We start from the raw sequence: 20,910 nt of genomic DNA, 5'->3' as shown, positions 1-20,910 counted from the left end.
GTCTCACTAAAACTTACGATAGTTTTACACAGGAAATCCGAATGAGGAAGTGGTGACATTCAAGTTTTCAGCTTCAGATAGGTTATGTGGCGATCTTAATAAACTAGACGATCGAATGGCCACGTTGACTTAGATGATGAAAATGCTGACTTTGAAACAGCATAGCCTATAACACTGCAGAAACGTAGAGAAAAAAAACAATGGATCGCTTTAAGGTGAACATGGAATTGTTTGTTACAAAATGCGCTCAAGTAGGACTAGTCAATGATGCTCAGTCGGTTAGTTCATCCCATACCTCAGGTAGCAGGAAACTTCCTAAAACGATTCATGGAAATATAAACGACACTTGAGTTTTTGGAACCAGTTTAAAAAATAATTGATGAAGACAGGGATTTGGAAGATTGCAGACAGATTTCTCGCGATTGCTTGCCCCAACGCAACAGGAATGACCCTCCTACAGATCCCTATTCCATCATCTTTGTACGAGGTCTTTTCTTTCTACCGGCCGCTCTCGCACGCTGTCGGCTACCGTCGCGCGCGCTAGTGTTCCCTAGGTAGAATCACGACTAGATCACACTAGGGCTCTTTAAAGACTAGGTATGCTCGCCCGCCATTATGGTTCATTCCTGCACTACGTTGGTAAGGCAGTTGACCACCCCAGCCTTGTATATCCCTCTTTTTTACTGTTCTCCAAGCTAGAAAATAATGCTAAACTATCATACTGTAAAAATACTCACTCTCAGTATTACTCAAACGGTTACTCAACATAAATATTAGTTTATTTCGTACATTATTGTGTAATTTTTACTCGAGACGGTGATTGTTAAAGCAAGGTCGTTGATAATTTGCCTTTTAACAAACAAACTAGGCATGTGCTCTCACTGGAGAAATATTAGAAAAATATTAGAAAAAATAGCTTACAAATAAATCGGTATTTTATTATTACATTATTGATAAGTAGAATAGGTTGTTGGCAAGCTATGCGCCGCGGTACCGTCAAATGAAATGAGGGACACCGTGGACCGTGGTATTGATATAGGGTACTGTCATTCTTAAATCGAGGAAATCGGTCAGAGTCGAAGATATATAAATTGTTATAGAAGATTTTGATACCATATGATTTCAGTCGATATTTCATACTTGCGTGAAATTGATTCAGAGCTATTTTCAATGTTGTCGAAATAATAAGAAAAAATATTCTTCGAACAGAAATAACGCTGAAATGTGAGGAACACACCCAAGTAACTGGGATTCTTTATTTCTTTCTTCTAAAATTTAGTCCCTTTTCTTATTTACCAGTATTTTAAAATATACATTCTATGTGCAAAATAAACTTTACTTTTGGTGAGTGTTATGGATCTCATCAGCTTATGCAGTTAGGATTTTAGTTTACTCAACCGAACATTCATGAAACAAATGTTACGTTATTATAAATTACATTCAGGAAAAAATAGGAACAGAGGAACTACTTCCATAGCTGAATCTTCTCTCCCAACCTGAAGTATTGCACTGATAATCAGTTACTAGTCACTTGTAAGGAGAGTGACCCACGAGATGTGGGTATTTTTTTTTTTTTTTTTACCTTGGCTAAGTTAACAGTACACTTTACCCCTCTGGTTTGAGGAGAAGTAGTATGATTTCTCAACACGACTCGCCTTCAGTGGTTAACTTTCTCAGGCAGCACATTTAAGTAACATTTTACAAATGTACTGTCTCCTTTTATTACAGTCCATTCCTGGTTTACATGTTCTCTTCTTTTCCGAAGCTGTCCCATACATTTTACCTCGTTTCCGTACATTCGTGTTAAAGTCCACAACAGCATAGGATCGAATTTTGAAGTGTCTAACATTTTTTTTTTCTTTTAAATTATAGCACGTTGGAGAACATGTACTGATACATTGATTATTCAAAAATTTCTCCATTACAAGATTTGCACCATTTTGCATTATACATTATAATGCTTATAGTCCTTATAAAAGACCTCACAGTTACAAATTAATTTCATAAATTCACAATTTGGTTTCTTTGAAAAAGAAAACCTACAACCTGTTTTCCAGTCTTTGACCAGGTCAGGGATGTAATATATGAACCATATATAGGCTATTAGTACAATGGGGTCGCCACTCCCAAAGTGACTTATGAATGACATAAATCCTATGAAATGAGAATGGAGAGTGTTGCTGGAATTAAAGATGACAGGGAAAACCGGAGTACCCGGAGAAAAACCCGCCTTGCCCCCGCTTTGACCAGCACAAATCTCACATGGAGTGACCGAGATTTGAACCACGGTATCCAGCACTGATAGCCGACGCACTGCAGTCTGAGCCACGGAGGCTCCCCTCGGTTTCTTTAGACCACTAAAATTTTAATATTTAATTAAATAAATACGAATGTTTCAGAGCTTGAGTCAGAAAGCTCATAGTTTAAAACCTGTCTGTATATAGGCCTACCACAGACCTTGGATTTGTTCAATAAATTTTCAATTTCTTTGCAATCATTTAAGAAAAGGCCACGAAAACAACAGATAGGAAATCTTTTTTTTTTTTTTTTTTTTGCTAGGGGCTTTACGTCGCACCGACACAGATAGGTCTTATGGCGACGATGGGATGGGAAAGGCCTAGGAGTTGGAAGGAAGCGGCCGTGGCCTTGGTTAAGGTACAGCCCCAGCATTTGCCTGGTGTGAAAATGGGAAACCACGGAAAACCATCTTCAGGGCTGCCGATAGTGGGATTCGAACCTACTATCTCCCGGATGCAAGCTCACAGCCGCGCGCCTCTACGTGCACGGCCAACTCGCCCGGTGATAGGAAATCTGCCACCTGGGCGACTGCCCTAAATGCAGATCAGTAGTGATTGATTGATTGATTTTCAATAATGCATTTATTGTACTACCACCAATGTTAAACAAATTATTTCTGTCATATGAAGTTAGTTTTGTCAAATATTGTAACTGTGGTGCTTGGATGTTGAACTCCTGTTGCCCGACTTTGGCGGCAGAACTGAGTATTGAATGATTAATGTGTCTGAATTAAGGGGTGTAGTAATATCGGTGGGAGCTAGACGCAGGTTTAAGCCAGCAGTTGAAGTAGAAGGTGTAGCTGTGGCAGTGGAGGCATAATGCAGATCACAAGGGAATCTAAACAACCTGTACCCCCAGTAGAGACATTACTACAGTTAGGTGGAGAACAACCCACCATTATGTAATAAATATTCACACAAATATACCATTATTCTGTCCATGACGCGGTGATTAAAGAAATAGGTTCAATGTTGCGAAGCCAGTGTCCGTAGGAGAAACTAGAGTTAGATCACATGGCCCATTGTGCATGTATGAACCAAAATGGCGACTAAGCATACCCATCTTATAGAGCCTTAGATCACACACGACACGACACAAAGTGATAAACGCCGGTGCTCGCCCAAGAAATTCCGAAGAAGAAACGCCTGTGTTCCGGGCACCGCCGTCTCGATCCTCCTGTGTGGTTCCGGGTGTTGTAGTTGGTCTTGGCCGGTGCTGCTATTGGTTAAAATCAGTGCTGTCACCAAGCATGGATGAAATTACCCTACCATTCTCAAATGATTACCCTAGATTTAAAAATACTAGCTAGTGCATTAGTTTCGTGGAAATACTAGCGAACAGGTGAAAATGCAATTTATTTTCAGTAAGCCAGCCAAAGGTCTATATAAATTTTGATATAGTTATTTCTGTATAAATGCCAATTTATTATCCTTCGTATGTTTTATTTCCATCCTCAGAAGTGCAATTATGCATACTAAACATGGTGCTCAAGACTGTAATTCAATTTGAACTCGGAAGAAAACTGTAGGTTCAGAACTGGAAATAATTTTAGCAAAACAATTCTTTAATAAGCAGTTCCTTTTCCATATTGAAAACGCCTGCGGTGTATTTGCCGTAAGAGTGGCAACACTGATTAAATCTCCTACCGTGCTACCGTTTGCGATTACTATTGGTTGAAATTCACACGGGATTTCTACGTATTTTGAAACTGTGCTTTGAACTTCATTTTACTGTAAAATTAATTACAGTACTTTTCTTCGAAAGTATCGGAGTGAACATATTTTGTAGGTACTTCGATTGTTTCGAGATTGACATTCTACTGTGTGGTGTGCTGTTCTGCTTTTCTCAGTCTGGCAATTTTAATATTTGTATCGTGCAATCAACTTTTTCACTCACCACCGACTGATCTGCGCTTCGGACTGTCGTCCAAGTGGCAGATTCCCTATTAGTTGTTTACTTATTATTCTCGTAAATGATTTCAAAGAATTTGGAAGTTTATCAAACATCTCCCTTGATAAATATTATTCCATTCCTTAATTCCTCATATTGTTGGATCTATAACCTACCTTTCGCGAAGGCTCAACGGAAGCTTTCCTTTTTTAATATATAAACGAGTATTTGCCCCTATTTGTCGTCTTGAACTCCATACTTGCTCCATACTATTTTTTCTGCTTTATCCTCTGCTCTGTTATTGCCCAGGCTGATCCCTATTCTTCGTCACTCTCGCTGTGATGCTGTAAGAAAGCATCGTGGGGTTGCTGACCCTGCTTTTTTTAATCGACTTACAAACTGTTTGAAAGATTTTAATGTTTACTTGAAAGATAAAAATGTGTTGATTTGTGTTTATGCAGGAGAGAGTTTGTGATTTTAAGATGGAAAGAACAGAGAGAAAGATTTTGAAGAATTCCCATCTTTAAAACATGTGACTTGTCCAACTGTAACATTGATCATTACTGTGAAGCCCTTACAGTTCTGACAATGGTTTAGAAACATCCAAGAAATATCACCTCAAATATTTTTATGATCCCCTTTTCTGTAGATTTTGAGCAGGCTCTAATCGCATTTATATTAGGCTACGGTATTTTATAACTTCCTAATTACTGGGTTGGCAAAGTATACTTCATTTTTCAATATATATCTTATCATCACTGCTTACATGATTATAAATGTTACTATCCAACAAATCATATTAGTATGGGAATATATCAAACTCTTTGATATAAAATTGTAAAAGTTGCATCATTTGAAACAACCTCCAGTCTAAAAGACACAGCAATCTCCCGTCCAAGGAGTGAACACAACCACTCTCACGTTAAGGCCAGTTTCAGTCAATTCTTGAATTCTTTCTATGTTGATGATATATATGTTGATTCCCATAGGGAATCTGAAATATTTGTCCTGAATGAGTAAATTTATAATACCAATATAAATGGTCCGTTATTGGACATTATAAATTTTCCAGGTAACTCATTCCTGGTTGCCAGCGTTTTGCCCTCGCGTTTCTATGTATCATAAAATATGTCATTTATACACCTGACCCCCATCTGTCTCTTTCACACTCATTCTTTCTCTCTGAGGTAGGGTTGCTGGGTTTTTTAAATGCCAATAAGGGACAGGTCATGTTGACATGACATAACAATACAGTATTTGCTTAAGAAAATACTGAGATATAATTTACTCTACTATAATTGCATTGTAGGCACAAACTGTATCACAGTATTTTGTTGTTTCATTTTCTACATAAAAAGTAGAAAACCTGTGTTTTTTGTTTTCACTTTTAGCCTTTTTTTCAATAATGCTGAGTCTCCCTTGATCAAGTCATGAAATTTCTGACAACTATGATCAAAATTGAGACTTGAATTTCTGACTTCATCAGAATTGCTGAATATCTACTCCTTTTATGATTCCATTTGTTTTTAAAATTGAAAAAAACTCTTTCAACATATGCACTCAAACTAGGTATATTTAGAACATAAGATATTTAGTATATACAGAACAGAATCTAAATTACCTTTAGAGAAAAAACATTCACCCATTTTGAGTTCACATTACAACTCCGGTGACCACCAGTATCAGTACAGGTATATCACCTAATGCAATGTTATTGGAAGAAAATTCTTCGTAAAAACTATCCAAATTAAAAACTGGACAATTTTCAGTAAATTTCAAAGAATTAATCATTTCTTCTAAACCAGAAAAAATTACATCTTTCAAATGCAAAACCTCTTGTTTCTTAAAAATGTTAATATCACTGAAGTCGTAAAATTTTTCAGATAATTTATTGCAGCATTATGATGCAGAATTGCTAAACGAAAAATAATGAACTGAAATGAAGAATTGGTAAAGATTACTGTAAAGAGATAATTTTAACCATGGCAGAAGCGAGTTGTTTAAATATGGAGGAAAATCCCATATAATACAGGGCACCTGGCAACCCTACTCTGAGATCCTGGGGCTGCCAACTTGGAATGGCATGAAGTACACCATCAGTTTGTGCAGTTTCCCCTATAACTGAATAACTTTTCGTGACACTGTTTGAAGATCCAACTTACCTTTGGGCTGATAACCTAACAGACAAACATAGTGACAAGCACTGTTAAAAGAAGTAACTCATTTTACTTTGTTTTTCTTCCAGGTCACCTCCTCAGGAGTTGCAGCTGAAGATGGGAATGGTCTTGAAGTGCTGTCTATGCAGATCCGTTCTCGTGTCCAACACCGGTATGCCACGACGGTGGTGTACACGAAGGTGGCCAATCTCGGAAGTAAGGCTCAGGAAGTTCGCTTTACACTGGTCATACCCGAGAGGGCCTTCATCTCTGCATTTCTCATGTGAGTCCTTCAGCATTAGAGTTCCTTCTAGCATCTGCCGTGGATCATGGTAGTGTCCAAATTTCAAGAACACGGGTTCATAAGGTAGTCAGGTTTATAAAGGGCGGAGAAAGTGCTTGTCGTACAATGTAGGTGTGTAAAAGATCTCTAGTGCTTACCTGACTAAATTCGTTAATACTAAGCCATAAGATTGGCCCAGACTGATCTGGTGTATTCTACCATCTGGTACAATAAAAAATAATGTCAAAATTGATGTGTAGACAACCTACATGGTGTCAAATAAAAATGTGTAGGCTATTATTATTGGTTAATTCTTTAGTTGGGAAGGTGCCGTGTTAGCTGAGAGGGATGGGCTTGCTACAGTGCTCTTAAGACTAATTTTAGTCAGTGACATAAGCTCTCAAGAAGAATTAAATCACTCACTTGAAAAAAGAATGCATGTTTCAAAATAATGTATTTAACTGAATTGCAAAAAAAAAAAAAAAAACCCTTTTTTTTTTTTTTTTTTTTCCCTTTTTGTACCAAATTGCAGTTAACATGGCTTGACAGGCAGTGTATCATATACTTTCATTTATAAGAATGTTTTGTGTTTCCATTTGGGCTTTTCAGCAACAAAAGTTGAAACTGTGCACGTATCTCTTTTGCGTTGACCTCATGCTAAAATTTGTTTGTTTCTTCTTTCAGAAAAGTAACAGTTAAGTTCAGTAATAGTTAAAATTGTTTGTTTTGTGTCTATAAACAAAATATTTGAAGGCCATTATAGTATACCTTCACAGCATGTTACATTTTCAAAATGAATGAAAATCCACAGCCTGTTTCCAGTCATTTGACCGGGTCAGGAATGGAATGATCTAGTGGCAAGGATAGGAATTGTGCCGGCTGCCGAAGCCTGTCGCACTCTTCTGGGGCAGTGATTAATGACTGACAGATGAAATGAAATGATAGTGGAGAGTGTTGCTGGAATGAACAACGTGTCCCACCTCCACTTTGTCCAGCACAAATCTCACATGGAGTGACCAGGATTTGAACCACGGAACTTAGCGGTGAGAGGCCGGCGCGCTGCCGCCTGAGCCATGGAGGCTCTTCATTTTTGAAATCTTGAGTGAAAATTTAAACTGAAACTGAAAAACTGGGTGGAATAAGTAAGTGTCACATGAGTTGCAAATTCATAAAATTGGCATTAGGAAACAGTGATATTCAGTAAAATAATATTTATTTTTATGTTCTCCTTCATTACATTCTAATCACTTTGTTCTTGCAGGACATTCTGTCTGTAGTCAGCTTCCCCATCATCTTCACTATCATCCTTGTCTCATTCTCGGACCTCTGCTGCCATCCCGGGCCACTTCTGCAGCATGTACACACCCATTCCAACAACTGAACACCTATAGCTTTAATTTTTTTTTTTCCTATCCAGATCAGCTGACACTCTTCGTATCTTCTTGCTCTCGCACATCAAACGGCATCAAGGTGAAGGGGAGGAAAGCTCCTTGCTGTCAAGGGAGAGGTGGTGCACGGTTGTAAAATTCTGTTATCATGTGTACTGCACATTTTCTGTCACCTGCTGCCATTTGTGAAATTCGCTGTTGATTATTTACTGCGTTCCATTCGTAGGGTTGCTAACTTAAAAAGACAGAAATTCTACAGTTTCCAGTAAAGCTGTCAGAAAATGATTAATGTTATTGTGAAGTAACTGCATTATAGAATGTAAATAAGTTAAGAATACTGGTTTTCCACATTGTTTTAAGGCTGTCATACTGCCGTTACGTTGGTGAGGTAGGGTACAGTACCAGCCCTGGTTGATAAAAATTTAAAATCACCAGAGGAGGGTGATTTTTTACATAAATGTAAATGCTTTTTATCATTATCTAAACCTGAAATTAGGAGCGTCTGTGAGGTAAATACTAAAGGTTCTGTGACAGGTGGATCAACTGTTTTCATTTTGGAACTCTGCCCCTCCAAAAACAGCAAAGTTTACTCTACCATATTTCAAGTATGCACACCCAATTGAAATCATCACCAGCTGTCACTGGCCATATCCCAGCAGATAGTCGTGCGGTTTCTTTAAGTCTGCCAGCTTCTTTCCATTGACTAGAACACATTCAGATGGAGAGGCTATCATCTGGAATGACAGCCAAATTCACATGCAGTAGCTGAGGCCATATTATTATTATTCACAAAGAAGAAAATCCCAACTAAAATATTCTCTACACAAGAAAGGGCAAGAATATCGACACATATGAAGAAGTACCGGGAGGACCGCAAGGCTTGGACAGTTCCTACCAAGAAATCGACAAACCAAGGGGTTGATTAAAGTGATCCAATGTGGTCTCAAAAAAAGAAGAAGAAGCCCGCTTTGTGGCCATGATTGTTAAGGCATCAATTCTATATGGTCTGACACCGTGGTTAGCTGGACCGAGTCCTGCTGGCCGAAACATTTCACCAGCAGGATAGGAGAGGTGGTGGTATACAATTTTTAATCACTAGATTGCGTGCCAAAAGCCTGAACTCGGTTTCAAACCTCTCCGCAGTGCTCATGTGGAGTGAGGGTATATGATACTGTAGATGGTGATTCATTCATCAGAGCAGACCACTTGGGGCTATTCAACAGGAGTGAGCTATGTGCCGCCACCATCCCCCTTCATACTATCGTATATCACATCATTCATTTGATCTCATTAACTCATCTGGTGAGGTTGAAATCAGGAAGGGCATCCAGTCATAAAAACTCTCCAAAGATCCATACTGCTTCATGCCCGACCCTGTAGAGCAACAGAACAAGGGTTGGACATACATTGTTATTATTAAAAAAATAAGGTAACAGGAGCTCACACAGGGAAACTTTATTTTTCAGGCAATGATATGCATTACTCTTCAGAAAGGTCATTTGTGTCTAAGTTAGGAACGGATTCAAGCTGTGGGCATAAACCAGCTTCAATGGTGGGGTCATGTGAAGGGAATGGAGAGGGATGGGTTACCACTATACAGCCAAGGAAGAGTGTTACGAGACCTCAACCAAGGGTACAGCAACATACCTGCTGTTGTTCCTATATGCCACATGTTGGTAAACCAGAGGGTGATTGCCATCACACTGTTCCTGTATGCTGGAGGGAAGACAGGGAGAGTAAGACAACAGTGATTAGACTCAGTTTTTGATGATTGAAAGATGATAATAACATCATTCCATGGCGTTAGCTACAGTGTTCATTTGATACCATTTACGCTGCCTGTGTATCAGTTTTGAGATTCCATTTTACTCTCGCATCTGTCAGAGAAATGGATCTCTTTTGTGCGATATGTGCCTGAGTTTTAATTAATTTTGTCAGGTAAACACCAAATGTATGAGGCATGTTTTTTAAGTAAGTACCGTTTTGATATAGAAAACAAAGTAATGCAATTCTTAACATAAGTTCCAAGCACTTGTCATACCATGAAACCAGCTTCTGAATTCCATCCTCATAGAAATCTGTCATCTGATGTGCCGGCCACTGCTGTGCAATTGCTTTTAGGTCATCATCATCGTGGCGCTGACATCCTAAATGATTTTTCAAGTGCAGGAACAAGTGGTAATCACTAGACACTAGGTCAAGACTGTACAGAGGATGATCAAATTGTCCCCAACTAAATGAAGTGATAAGGTCTCGTGTTCAATTAGCCGTGTGAGGTCACGCATTGTCATGAAGCAAAATAATCCCTCTTGTGAGCATGCCATGTGTTTGTTTTGGATTGGGTGAGCACAACGTCCAATAATTTAAGCATCCTGACACAATTTTGTAAAGAACGTTCCTTGAAATTTAAGGCAACTTATAACTCAATGACGAAATCGTAAAGCATCTGTTTTCTCGAACCTTTGTGTCAACGTTTTGCACCAAGTCTTCAGTAATGACAGATGGTCGCCCACTACGCTTCTCTTTGTGGACATTAGAACGACCTTCTTTAAATGTTCTAACTCATTTACTTACCATTTCTTTGCTCATAGTGTGTTTTCCATACACTTCACTAATCTGCCGATGAATTTCAATAGCCTTAACACCCTTTTCATTTAGAGAATGAATCACAGCGTGTACTTTACACTCGGTGGGACCGTTAATTGTCAGAGGCATTTTGTAATACGCACAAACAAACATAAATATGGGCGAATGCTTCCATAATGGTGTCTGCGGCTAACCTACGGATGTACGTACTGAGCGTGCGGGCTTTGAACGAATACCCAGCTGTTGCAAAGGCCATATTTAAAAACGGTACTTACTTAAAAAACATGCTTCTTATCACCAGAGATATTTTACATGTTGACGTCAGACTACCTGTGCTGGGTCTGAATCTGTGATGTGGACACACTTCCACTGCTCTATAGAGGGAGCTATTTGAAGATAAGAGGTGTAGAAGTAAACAAGGACACAAAACTAGCAGCGAATAGAGGATTGTGGAGGCTTTGTTAATTCATAGAGACTGAACATTGAAAGGCATCACAGCCGATAATGAAATTGTATGTATGTTCCAGAAAAGTAAATGACACAGTGTATAAAGCTGAAGTCAAGGAGAAGAAGGAGGCAGAGAAGGAGTACAATGATGCAGTCAAAGGAGGACAGACAGCTGCTCATGTGTCTACGAGGTGAGTGCTTGTCTGTGTTGTGGTTTCAGTTTTTAAAAATTGTTCAGAATAAGAAGGAAATGCAATTTTGACATGTCTATCTATCTGTATTTTGTATGTATTGGGTGGGGAAACAGGTTTCTTTCCACATGACCACAAATAATTCCAATATAATTGGTCCATTATTAGAGATGATAAATTTTCCAGCTAACTCATTCTTGGTTGCCAGCATTTCGCCCCAATTTGGGCTCATCAGCTGGAAACCACCATACCTACGAGGATGCATGGCTAGTCGGTGTAGTAAAGGCCACTGCGTAGGCTACTTGGAGCCACAGGCAGTGCCAGTTATCGTTCTGCGATGCGATTTTATTTGACGTAAATAAATATCACACGAGAACACGTTCACTTCCTTGTATAAATTACTTTATTTACACTGTACATCACACACAATTATATACAGCAGCAAATGACACTCTATACGACACTCAATAGCGGAGTACCCGGAAGTCGATTCTGACAAGTACAGATATCAACAACACTGACAGGCACTGTAACATACTCTCTTTTGAATTTGCCGCCTCGCTCACTTGAGTCCAGTACTCGGACTCCACCTCGGAGCCCAACAGTCACTCCCAGTCCATCACTTGCCTGAGTCTCAAGAATTAAGAGCTGCGAACTTAGAACTAAGAACTGCCTTCACTGACTGACAGCTCGATATTTATACTATTCGATCAACCATCTAGAATGATCGACTTCTGGAAGAGTTCTTACAGCACTCTAATGGAACACACTCGAAACATCTATCGACCAACTAGTCGAATGGGTACTCGAACTTTCCTTCAATATTTAAAAAAGTACACGGAAATATCTACAACATTCGTAATGTCTCTACATGTATCTGGATAATAAAACCCTACAGTACGTTTCCAGAACCCTCATATATACCAAATTATAGTACAATAAGTCTAACATACGAACATTATGGAATTTTCTACTGCTTTCGACTATCTAGATTTTGAGGTTAAACAATACGTATTTGAGGTTATACAACTTTATACTACATATTTACATAGAAACCATATACTAGTCATATTTAACACTTAACAAAAGATAATTTAGCATTAAATAAACTATAATTAAAATATATTAAACATACTAATTGAAGGTTTTACACCAATTACGATGTCATACCTACGACACAGTGACAAGAAATATTCGAGACTGATGAAATTGTATGGGTCGTGGTGAGGGTTACCGTAAGCCCGTCTTGGTGCATTGGCACTGCCTGTGCATGGTTGTAAAACTGGGCTAAATCCGCACCACGTGCTGACCCCAGGAAATTGGGAAAAGGCCAAGAAGGAGAAGCAGAAGAAGAAGAATTTTGAAATAAAACATACTTTAGGTCTGTCTGAGAATGTTTGAGCCAAATGTCATGAAGTTCTGCTTGGTGTTTAACATCTTCTCATAAGAGATTGAGATTATTATTTATTATCATCATCATCATCATCATCATCATCATCGGTATGTGAGAAGGCCAAGAGATTTGGAATGTCAGAGTGGGGGTACAAAGCTGGAAGAGGTAGATAATTTCAAGTATTTAGGACGTGTGTTCTCCCAGGATGTTAATATAGTAAGTGGGATTGAATCAAGGTGCAGTAAAGCTAATGCAGTGAGCTCGCAGTTTCGATCAACAGTATTCTGTAAGAAGGAAGTCAGTTCCCAGACAAAATTATCTTTACATCGGTCTGTTTTCAGACCAACTTTGCTTTACAGGATTGAAAGCTGGGTGGACTCAGGATATCTTATTCATAAGTTAGAAGTAACAGACATGAAAGTAGCGAGAATGATTGCTGGTACAAACAGGTGGGAACATTGGTAAAAGGGTACTTGGATTGAGGAGATGAAGGCTAAGTTAGGATTTAACTGAATGGATGAAGTTGTACGCATAAACAGGCTTCGGTGGTGGGGTCAGGTGAAGCAAATGGAGGATACAGTACCTAGGAGAATAATGGACTCAATCATGGAGGGTAAGAGATGTAGATGGAGATCAAGACAATGATGGTTAGACTCATTTTCTAACGATTTCAAGATAAGGTAAGCAAGGCCATAGAACTGCTGTAGTTAGAGGATTGTGGAGGCAATTAGTAAATACACAGAGGCTTGCAGACTGAATGCCAAAAGACATAACAGTTTATAATGGAGATGTATATTATTATTTAGTTCTTCTTCCGGGTTGCACCGTGTTGTTGTTTCTGTACATTCCGTGCAGTTTGCCGACTGCAGTGTGATTGCTGCATGAGAGACTGATTACCTCGGATTGAGTAGGGGTATTTCAGTCGCCTTGACAAAGAATACTGCAATGTATTCGGAACGTTGGCAAACTGTATGGAATGTACAGAAAACAACGACACGCTTCAACCCGGAAAGAGAACTAAATAATTCTACACACTGTGGAAGCTTCACTTCTAAGATGATATTATTATCATTATTATTATAATACTCACTCCATAGGCTTCTGAGGGATGTGACATTCCCGTGCCGATCTCACAATCCACTTCCATCCTTTTCGATCTTGAGCTCGCTCTTCCCAGTCATCAATTTGGAGGGTCCGGCATAACTTGTTGATCTCCTTCCTCCAGGTGCTTCGGTGTCTTCCTGGAGGTCTTTTCCCATTAAGAGATCCCTTGTATAGATCTACTGGTGCTCTGTTATCCTGCATCCTCAGTACATGTCCAGCCCAGCGCAGTCTGTTGGATTCTATCACACCCATTATAGTGTGCTGTTGAGAGAGGGTGTAAATCTCATAATTATATCTCTTCTGCCAGCTTTGAGAGAGAGGATGGAGCCATAGGCCAAATATTTTTCTATAAACTTTGTTCTCAGAGACCTGCAACTCTTTCAAAGTTATACTCCATATCTGGGAACCATACAGAAGTACTGGTCGAATGATTGTATTGTAGATAATCATTTTTGCACTCCTTGTTAAAAACTTAGAGCCTAATATAGGGCTCATAGAGTAAAATGCTCTATTTGCATTCTGAATTCTAGCTTGGTGTTCCTGTTGCCTTAGGTTTTGCTCATCGATTAATACAGCAAGAAATTTAAATTCCTCTACTCTTTCAAATATATATTTCCCAATCTTACTATTATTTAGTGATGTGGATGTTCCAGGGCCCGAGATACCGACATCTTCACTGTGGCAGTGAACATTGAGCCGAAGACAAATGCCAGCTTCAACCTGACTTACGAGGAACTTCTACCTCGCCAACGATCGCTGTACACACATGTGCTGACACTCTCGCCTAGCCAGGTGGGCCTCGTAATGTAACTTGAAGCTACTTTGAGTAACAGAAAGGAACAAAGATGTCAAGAAATCAAGTCACATATAGGGAGGTATAATAGGATTGGTCAGTGTGTGAAGAGGAGACAAGGACAGAGCTCTCTCCTGCTATCAGTTCCAGTTGTTCTATATCAATTTATTTTCAACTCTGAAAAGCTTGTTTCTGCTTCCCACTTCATCAGGAGGGCGGACATTACCACTCATTGAGGGGCCACCACGACAGAGACTCAATCTTCAAGTGGCGAGCGTGTTCCCTCTTTTTATAATACAGCGTCAGGCCAAACTCGACCGACAAACTTTAGGAGGTTGTTCAGGGAGTACTGTATATTGGTATAAGGGACCCGTGGTCTCTGGTAGCTCAATACAGAGTAATTGGATTTCAAATCAAATCCAAATACTGTACTTTATTTGCAAATGAGGTGTCTACCTCAGTGGCAAATAATACACAAAATACATTGTTCTCAAGCACTAAATTTTTAATTAAAAAGAAAAGAAGACATTTTCCTAAAATACAGTACTATACAATTTACGTTGTTATTTTTTTCTATTAAACACACAGCTCATCCTTAACACTGTGCGCCCAATGGTAGTAATATTACTACCACACGGCGTGCCTGACTACCGCTGTTAATAATACTACTACCGCGAAATTTGAAATTCAGTCATTCAAAAGCTATTCATGTTATCAAATTAGTTTTTGTTTTAATGTGTTGTCGATTTCCTTTACTATTGATAGGTGGTGTTATCGATCGATAGCGATTGGCGGTGCAACCTTGGGACAAAGTTTCATAGCTATGTGCACTCAACTAGATCTTAAATGTATCTTCCCACTTGTTTTCATTGAAATAGTCACTGTGCCGTACAGTCCACAAAATTTTTCTTCTTCACTTCTGGGAACTTCATATTCCACTTGTTTATTTTTGTAAAGTTATGCTTCTAAGTCACTTGCTGGGGACACGTGTGGTGTGGGGTACAGCAGAAGAAGACCACTTTCTAATCGCTTGAAGAAAAGTTAATAACTTGATTGTCCTCCATTGTTTCCACAAGGAAACTTGAGGCCACTTACTACTTGAATCCTTTAAACTTTCCCTGTGTAAATTAGACTTTTCTTCTCACATCACAGACTGAGTGTATATAGACTTTGTCTTGAAGACTTGTAACTTTTTATAATAAGAAATAAAATGTAAACAATAAAATTTTAAACCCATATTGACTAGAAAACTGTCATTCCATTTAAAAAGACTTGTATCACTGCCTTGAAGCATATTAAAGCATGGGACACACATTCCATGCTCTTTGACATGTGCCATTTTGATATAGATGTTGATTCCCGTAGGGTGCCATTTTGTTATTTGCTCTTATTGCTATCTTCAAGTTGTTACAAGATATTTGAGGTGAAAGGCTTAAAGTTTCCTCAGAACAGCAGATGCTCTTGGAGGGGCAGGATACTAAGCCTGACTTTGTAAATGGCGAGGGAGACTCGGTAGTCGTGGAGAATGGATGACACCATGCAAGGAACTTCATCCTGGTCATACAGAAGGATGTTTGACATGGAAAATGCTGAACAGACTGCATTCAGGTGTTACAAGATGCAAATCTGACTTTTTGAAGTGGGGTTTACGAGTAGACTCAATGCTATGTGAATGTGGGTTACCAGAGACAACATCACATCATCTTCAATGCAGACTGTGTCCAACAACAATGTACTATGGAAGACCTCATGACTGCAACACCGGACTCTTTGAAAGTCGCTAATTTCTGGTCAGAAACTATATAATATTGTTCATGCTCCCTGTTTGTCGTCCTTGTTAGATTCCTTCTGTTGGAATGGGACACCTCTGAAGGCAGATCTCATATTAAGAAGTCACTGTCCCAAGGCATCATCATCATCATCATCATCATCATCATCATCTTCGAGTGCTGTGCTTGACACGGTGTCACCTACAGTGCCCAGATCCACCAACTTTGGCTTGCTTTCTTTCTGCCTGTCTTTCCTTTTCTTTATGTTATTAATGTGTATATGAGGTTGTCGGTTTTGTCTTCTGTATGTAGCTGATTTTTGTGCTTCTGACACAACATATAAATAAGCAAATTTAAAAAAAAGTTACTTCTTATAATTATGTAAATATGATATGTGTTTGCTAAATCATTACTGAACATAGACAATGTTTATAAGTGTTACGGGGCTACCCGTGGAGCAGAAAGAGGTTAAAGAAGGTGCGGGCTTGAATGGGTCTAACTACAGTCTCAAAATTAATTTAAAACTTTAACAAAGGTTATATTTCTTTAGAATTTCAAAAATCAACAAATAACAATATAACAGGTACAATTAGCAATTTTGGAACAAGTCAAGGAAAATACAATATTGGTGAATTCGACAGGTCCTGGGCTTCAAGCCCCTCGCTTTACAATTCTTGAGCTTCCAGCTCAAATTTACAGTTCAAAAAAGGACAACTTTAGTAAAGGGCAGAAATCCCCTAATTCAAAGAGCACTTGCTCTTAAATTTGCAATATCTAGCCTCCCAGAGGCACACTTTACAATTACAAAATTTGAGAAAGAGCTAACCGGCTCTCCATTTCCTTTCAGCCTCCTCAAGGCAATATCAAAAATCGTACATTCTCTGGCCTTCCATGGCCCAACTTACAATTTGAAACAGGGGTATCTTGTACCCAACCTACAGGGCCTTTGCGGAAAAGAACAGGTTAAGTAAATGGCTCGAAACACAAACTGAATGGAGGCGTATACTTGCACTCCTAGATATGAACACTAAAACAACTTAAGGGGCTCTAGGCCGATGAAACAGGGGCTATTCCAAAACTACGGAGGTGACTCGTATAGAAATTACTTTACCATATTACAGAATGAAAAACAGTTATAAAAACGTAGTCACGTCAAACCAAGATGAAGGGGAGCTCGAGAGGGTAATTCACTCTCTATCCCTGATTTACAGTTACAGATTTTATGAAGTTTTTACATTAGCCGGAAGAAGTTACATTTTAGAAAAGCTGGTTACATAACTAAAGAGTCGGACCTTTCCCTCGGGTTAAACTGCGGAGGTAGCAAGAAAGAAAGAAGTTATGTGGCCATTACCTGGTAGATGTTCTGTTGACCAATGAAAGAGGCTGCCTGCCTCCTGCTTTGACACACACACTCAGTAAGATGATGATCAATTGGCCAAGAAACGAGAAAGTCGCAGTTTATAAACTATTAGGGAAGGTTCGAGATCATTCAAGATTAAACTAGCCACACCCTCTCAATTTTATCGGATAAATTCAAAAGTTACACTTGGGATCGAACAAGAAGCCTGTGATAGGTTGAAAATTAAATACAGAAATTAGGGATTGGCTAGATTCAAAACTGGTAGAAAGAAACAGGAAATATTGCCAATCCAAAAATAAATGAACATCATTCAGTTACAAAAACCTAGAAATACAAAACTTCTTAAAATTATAACTTCTTACAACTCGCACCAGGGTGCATGATCATAGTTTTTAGTAGTGTCATCTGTGGAAGAATGTCCAAACTTCTTGATGAATGGCAAACAAAACAAGGATAAATTCACTCAGTTTAAGCAACTGCACAATACCAAAATTACATCATATTTCTGTGGTGACATCTGAGAAAAGTTCTAAGTTGGTGTAGTTTCAGTTTCACTGTTTTACCAATAGAGGGGTTCGTTTAGGCGCTGAATTTTGAATGTGCGGCGTTGAGGTGTACCTCCTGGTACAATAAGATTGTGGAGAACTACCGTATAATAATTCTAAAGTTTGTGTTCATTTTATTCCAGGTAGCGAAGGAATTTAAGGTTGACGTGTTGATCAAGGAGAATTCTAACATCTCTAAACTGCTGGTGTCAGCTCTGGGTGTTGAGAAAGATACATCGAGTCCAGCCACGAGACAGGAACTTAATGGTATTTATAACATCACCTTATCCCCTTGCAAGTTGTATCCTCCTATCATCTGGTTCACCATACACATAAAACGTTTTACGCGATGTCTCATTCCGCAGGTCTACATGCGTGGAAGTTGGCATTATGAAAATCAGTCTCTCTTGGCAAACTATAGGTGATATATTCGATATTCCATTATCGAGGCAGGAAATAACCAAACTCTCTGAAGGGGCCAACGGCTTTGGGTTGAGGAGCTCTTTTAGTTGGGTGCTGGTCTGAAACTCAACAGGCAGCATCTGTTGACCATGTTAGGAGCAGCCTCACTGAAACCTCAGAGTCTGGTGCACCATCACCATGATCCCTTATCCAGCTTTTGTCGGGTCGGAGCATTTGTGTCACTTCTTCACCTTCCTCTCTCCTTCCATCATTTTGTTCCATTCCAGGTTTCTTCTTCTTGCACTCCTCTTTATCGAATCAATCCACCTTGTTCTCACTCTCTTTCCTTCGGACTTCATCTCCATCATCTGTTTTGGTATTATTTCTTCCTTCATTCTCTTTAAATGTCCAAACCATCTTAGTTTACTCCTTTCAGTTCTCTTATTTTGGTTTTCCATTCTGACCTCCTTTTCTTGTCTTACCTATCATACTTTTTATGTATTTCATTTAGCTGTTTTGAATTCTACTCTCATTCCTACTCGTCATTGTCCAGGTCTCAGCTAGTGATGGGCAATGCTCTCGCTTGAGACTCTCGTCACAGATCTCGAGACTCTCGCAAGAATCTCGAGACTGATTCTCCTGTGCTGCGATCTGTGCAATGTCTCAGTAACTACGAGTGTAAGCTCGATAGTATATCATCAGCAGTTCTCGCATGGAAATGTGTGTGCCGATAAATTTTGTCAAAAGCCTAGAAAAGTACTGCATGTTCAACTATGAGACCCTTAATACCATTTACGAAAGTGAAAACAGAATGTCAGTATCTAAAATGGTTCATGGGTTATTTGAGGTGGACATCTTAGCCAAATAACCCTGTGTAATTTGTGAAAAACTGTAGATAGGATATATACCTGCCTGGATACCTCATAATTGTTGTGATTCAGGCCGGGCCAGAGGAGGTGTTCTCTGTGATGATTCCCCTTTAGCACTATTATGTGTCTTTAAGGGACAGATCATTCCAGAAGTATTTCTGCTGATGTATTTTACTTCTTTCGAATAAACAACACAGTGGGCTGTGCTTTGAGACATCTCTTCAAAATAACCAACATCCACAACTTACATTGCATTTTGGATATCGTCTTAAAGTTGTACAATTAGACACATTTACACATTGCACCATCATAAATTGAAGTACCTAATTATGACGCGAATACTCTATAAAATTACAAGGAATTATTTCCTTCATCACTAAAACATCGGTAAATACAAACACTGGTCATACGGATATTGAATGTGGGGTCCGATAATGATTTACACCTACAGTAGCTGTCAGTTTCTGTTCTTAGCCTACTTATTCGTGTACGTACGGCTGCATATCGTGCCAGAATGTGTATCCTTTATAATTATGTTATACTCCATCAAAAATCGACCTCAGTAGAAATGAACGCCGTAGTCGGTTGTTCGCACGCATTTACAGAATGGATAAGGCCCATGGTTGGCTATTCTCGTACTCGGGACAAACAACATTCAGCTCCGTCTACTTGTAGGCCTACGACACACTGCTTGCCACACAATGTGGGGACAATGCTCTCGAGATCTCTCGAAGTTTTTCGCAAGAAACAGTGCCTGTGCTAGTCTCGAGAAATCTCAAGACCCCATCTCACTAGTCTCAGCTGCATAGGTCAATATGGGTGCATAATACATTTTGTACATTATCTCTTTACACTTCCTTATTCCAGACAAGTTTTCTTACACTCTGGTGGAATGCATTGCCCTGTTGCACCCTCTTGCTAATCTTCATGTCCAGTCTTGTTTTCTGCATTAATACACTCCCAAGGTATTTGAAAGTGTCAACAAATTCAAGGCTTTGACCACAAATTTTCACAGTGTGCAACACAACATGGGGCAGATATGATGTCCATCATTATTTAGATTCATAGAAACTTTATAAACTTTTTTTTTAATTGTTTGAAATCCTTATAAAATGTAAGGAGGATGCTGGAATATTGTAATACTTATCTGTCAAAATTGTGTTGCATTGAAGCCTTACTAGTTCTCATTGAAGTTTGACTGGACCATGCTCAAAATTTAAGGGCACTGTACACATGTTTAATTCAGGTGACATCTTCAGAATTTCTACACCATTGTTGTATTGTTTGTGTGCTTATTTTTAAGGGCCTCAGAGAAACTGTCAGACTTAAAATCGGACAAGTCAGATGGTTTTGAAGATACATATTCTTTAAAGTCTTCCTCCTTCAAGTGTCTTCCAAACAATAAAAGTTCCATCTTAAATGCACAAATTTTGTCC

The 20,910-nt window shown here is 39.0% G+C and overlaps 1 protein-coding gene across 1 annotated transcript in view; it reads left to right on the top strand.

Moving 5' to 3' along the window:
- Positions 1-4,060: 4,060 nt before the first annotated feature.
- Positions 4,061-20,910, top strand: part of LOC136882249 (inter-alpha-trypsin inhibitor heavy chain H3) — a 67,310-nt gene continuing 50,460 nt past the window's right edge. Inside the window, exons 1-5 of the mRNA XM_068229430.1 lie at positions 4,061-4,082; positions 6,434-6,627; positions 11,129-11,239; positions 14,390-14,528; positions 18,347-18,470. Of these exons, the coding sequence (XP_068085531.1) occupies positions 6,488-6,627; positions 11,129-11,239; positions 14,390-14,528; positions 18,347-18,470 (514 nt within the window). The 5' untranslated portion in view covers positions 4,061-4,082; positions 6,434-6,487. The remainder of the gene's footprint in view (positions 4,083-6,433; positions 6,628-11,128; positions 11,240-14,389; positions 14,529-18,346; positions 18,471-20,910) is intronic.

This window comes from Anabrus simplex, chromosome 10 (assembly GCF_040414725.1).
Source record: "Anabrus simplex isolate iqAnaSimp1 chromosome 10, ASM4041472v1, whole genome shotgun sequence".
NCBI lineage: Eukaryota > Metazoa > Arthropoda > Insecta > Orthoptera > Tettigoniidae > Anabrus > Anabrus simplex.
The sequence above is the reverse complement of the archived record's forward strand: the minus strand, read 5'-3'. Positions and strand labels throughout refer to the sequence as shown.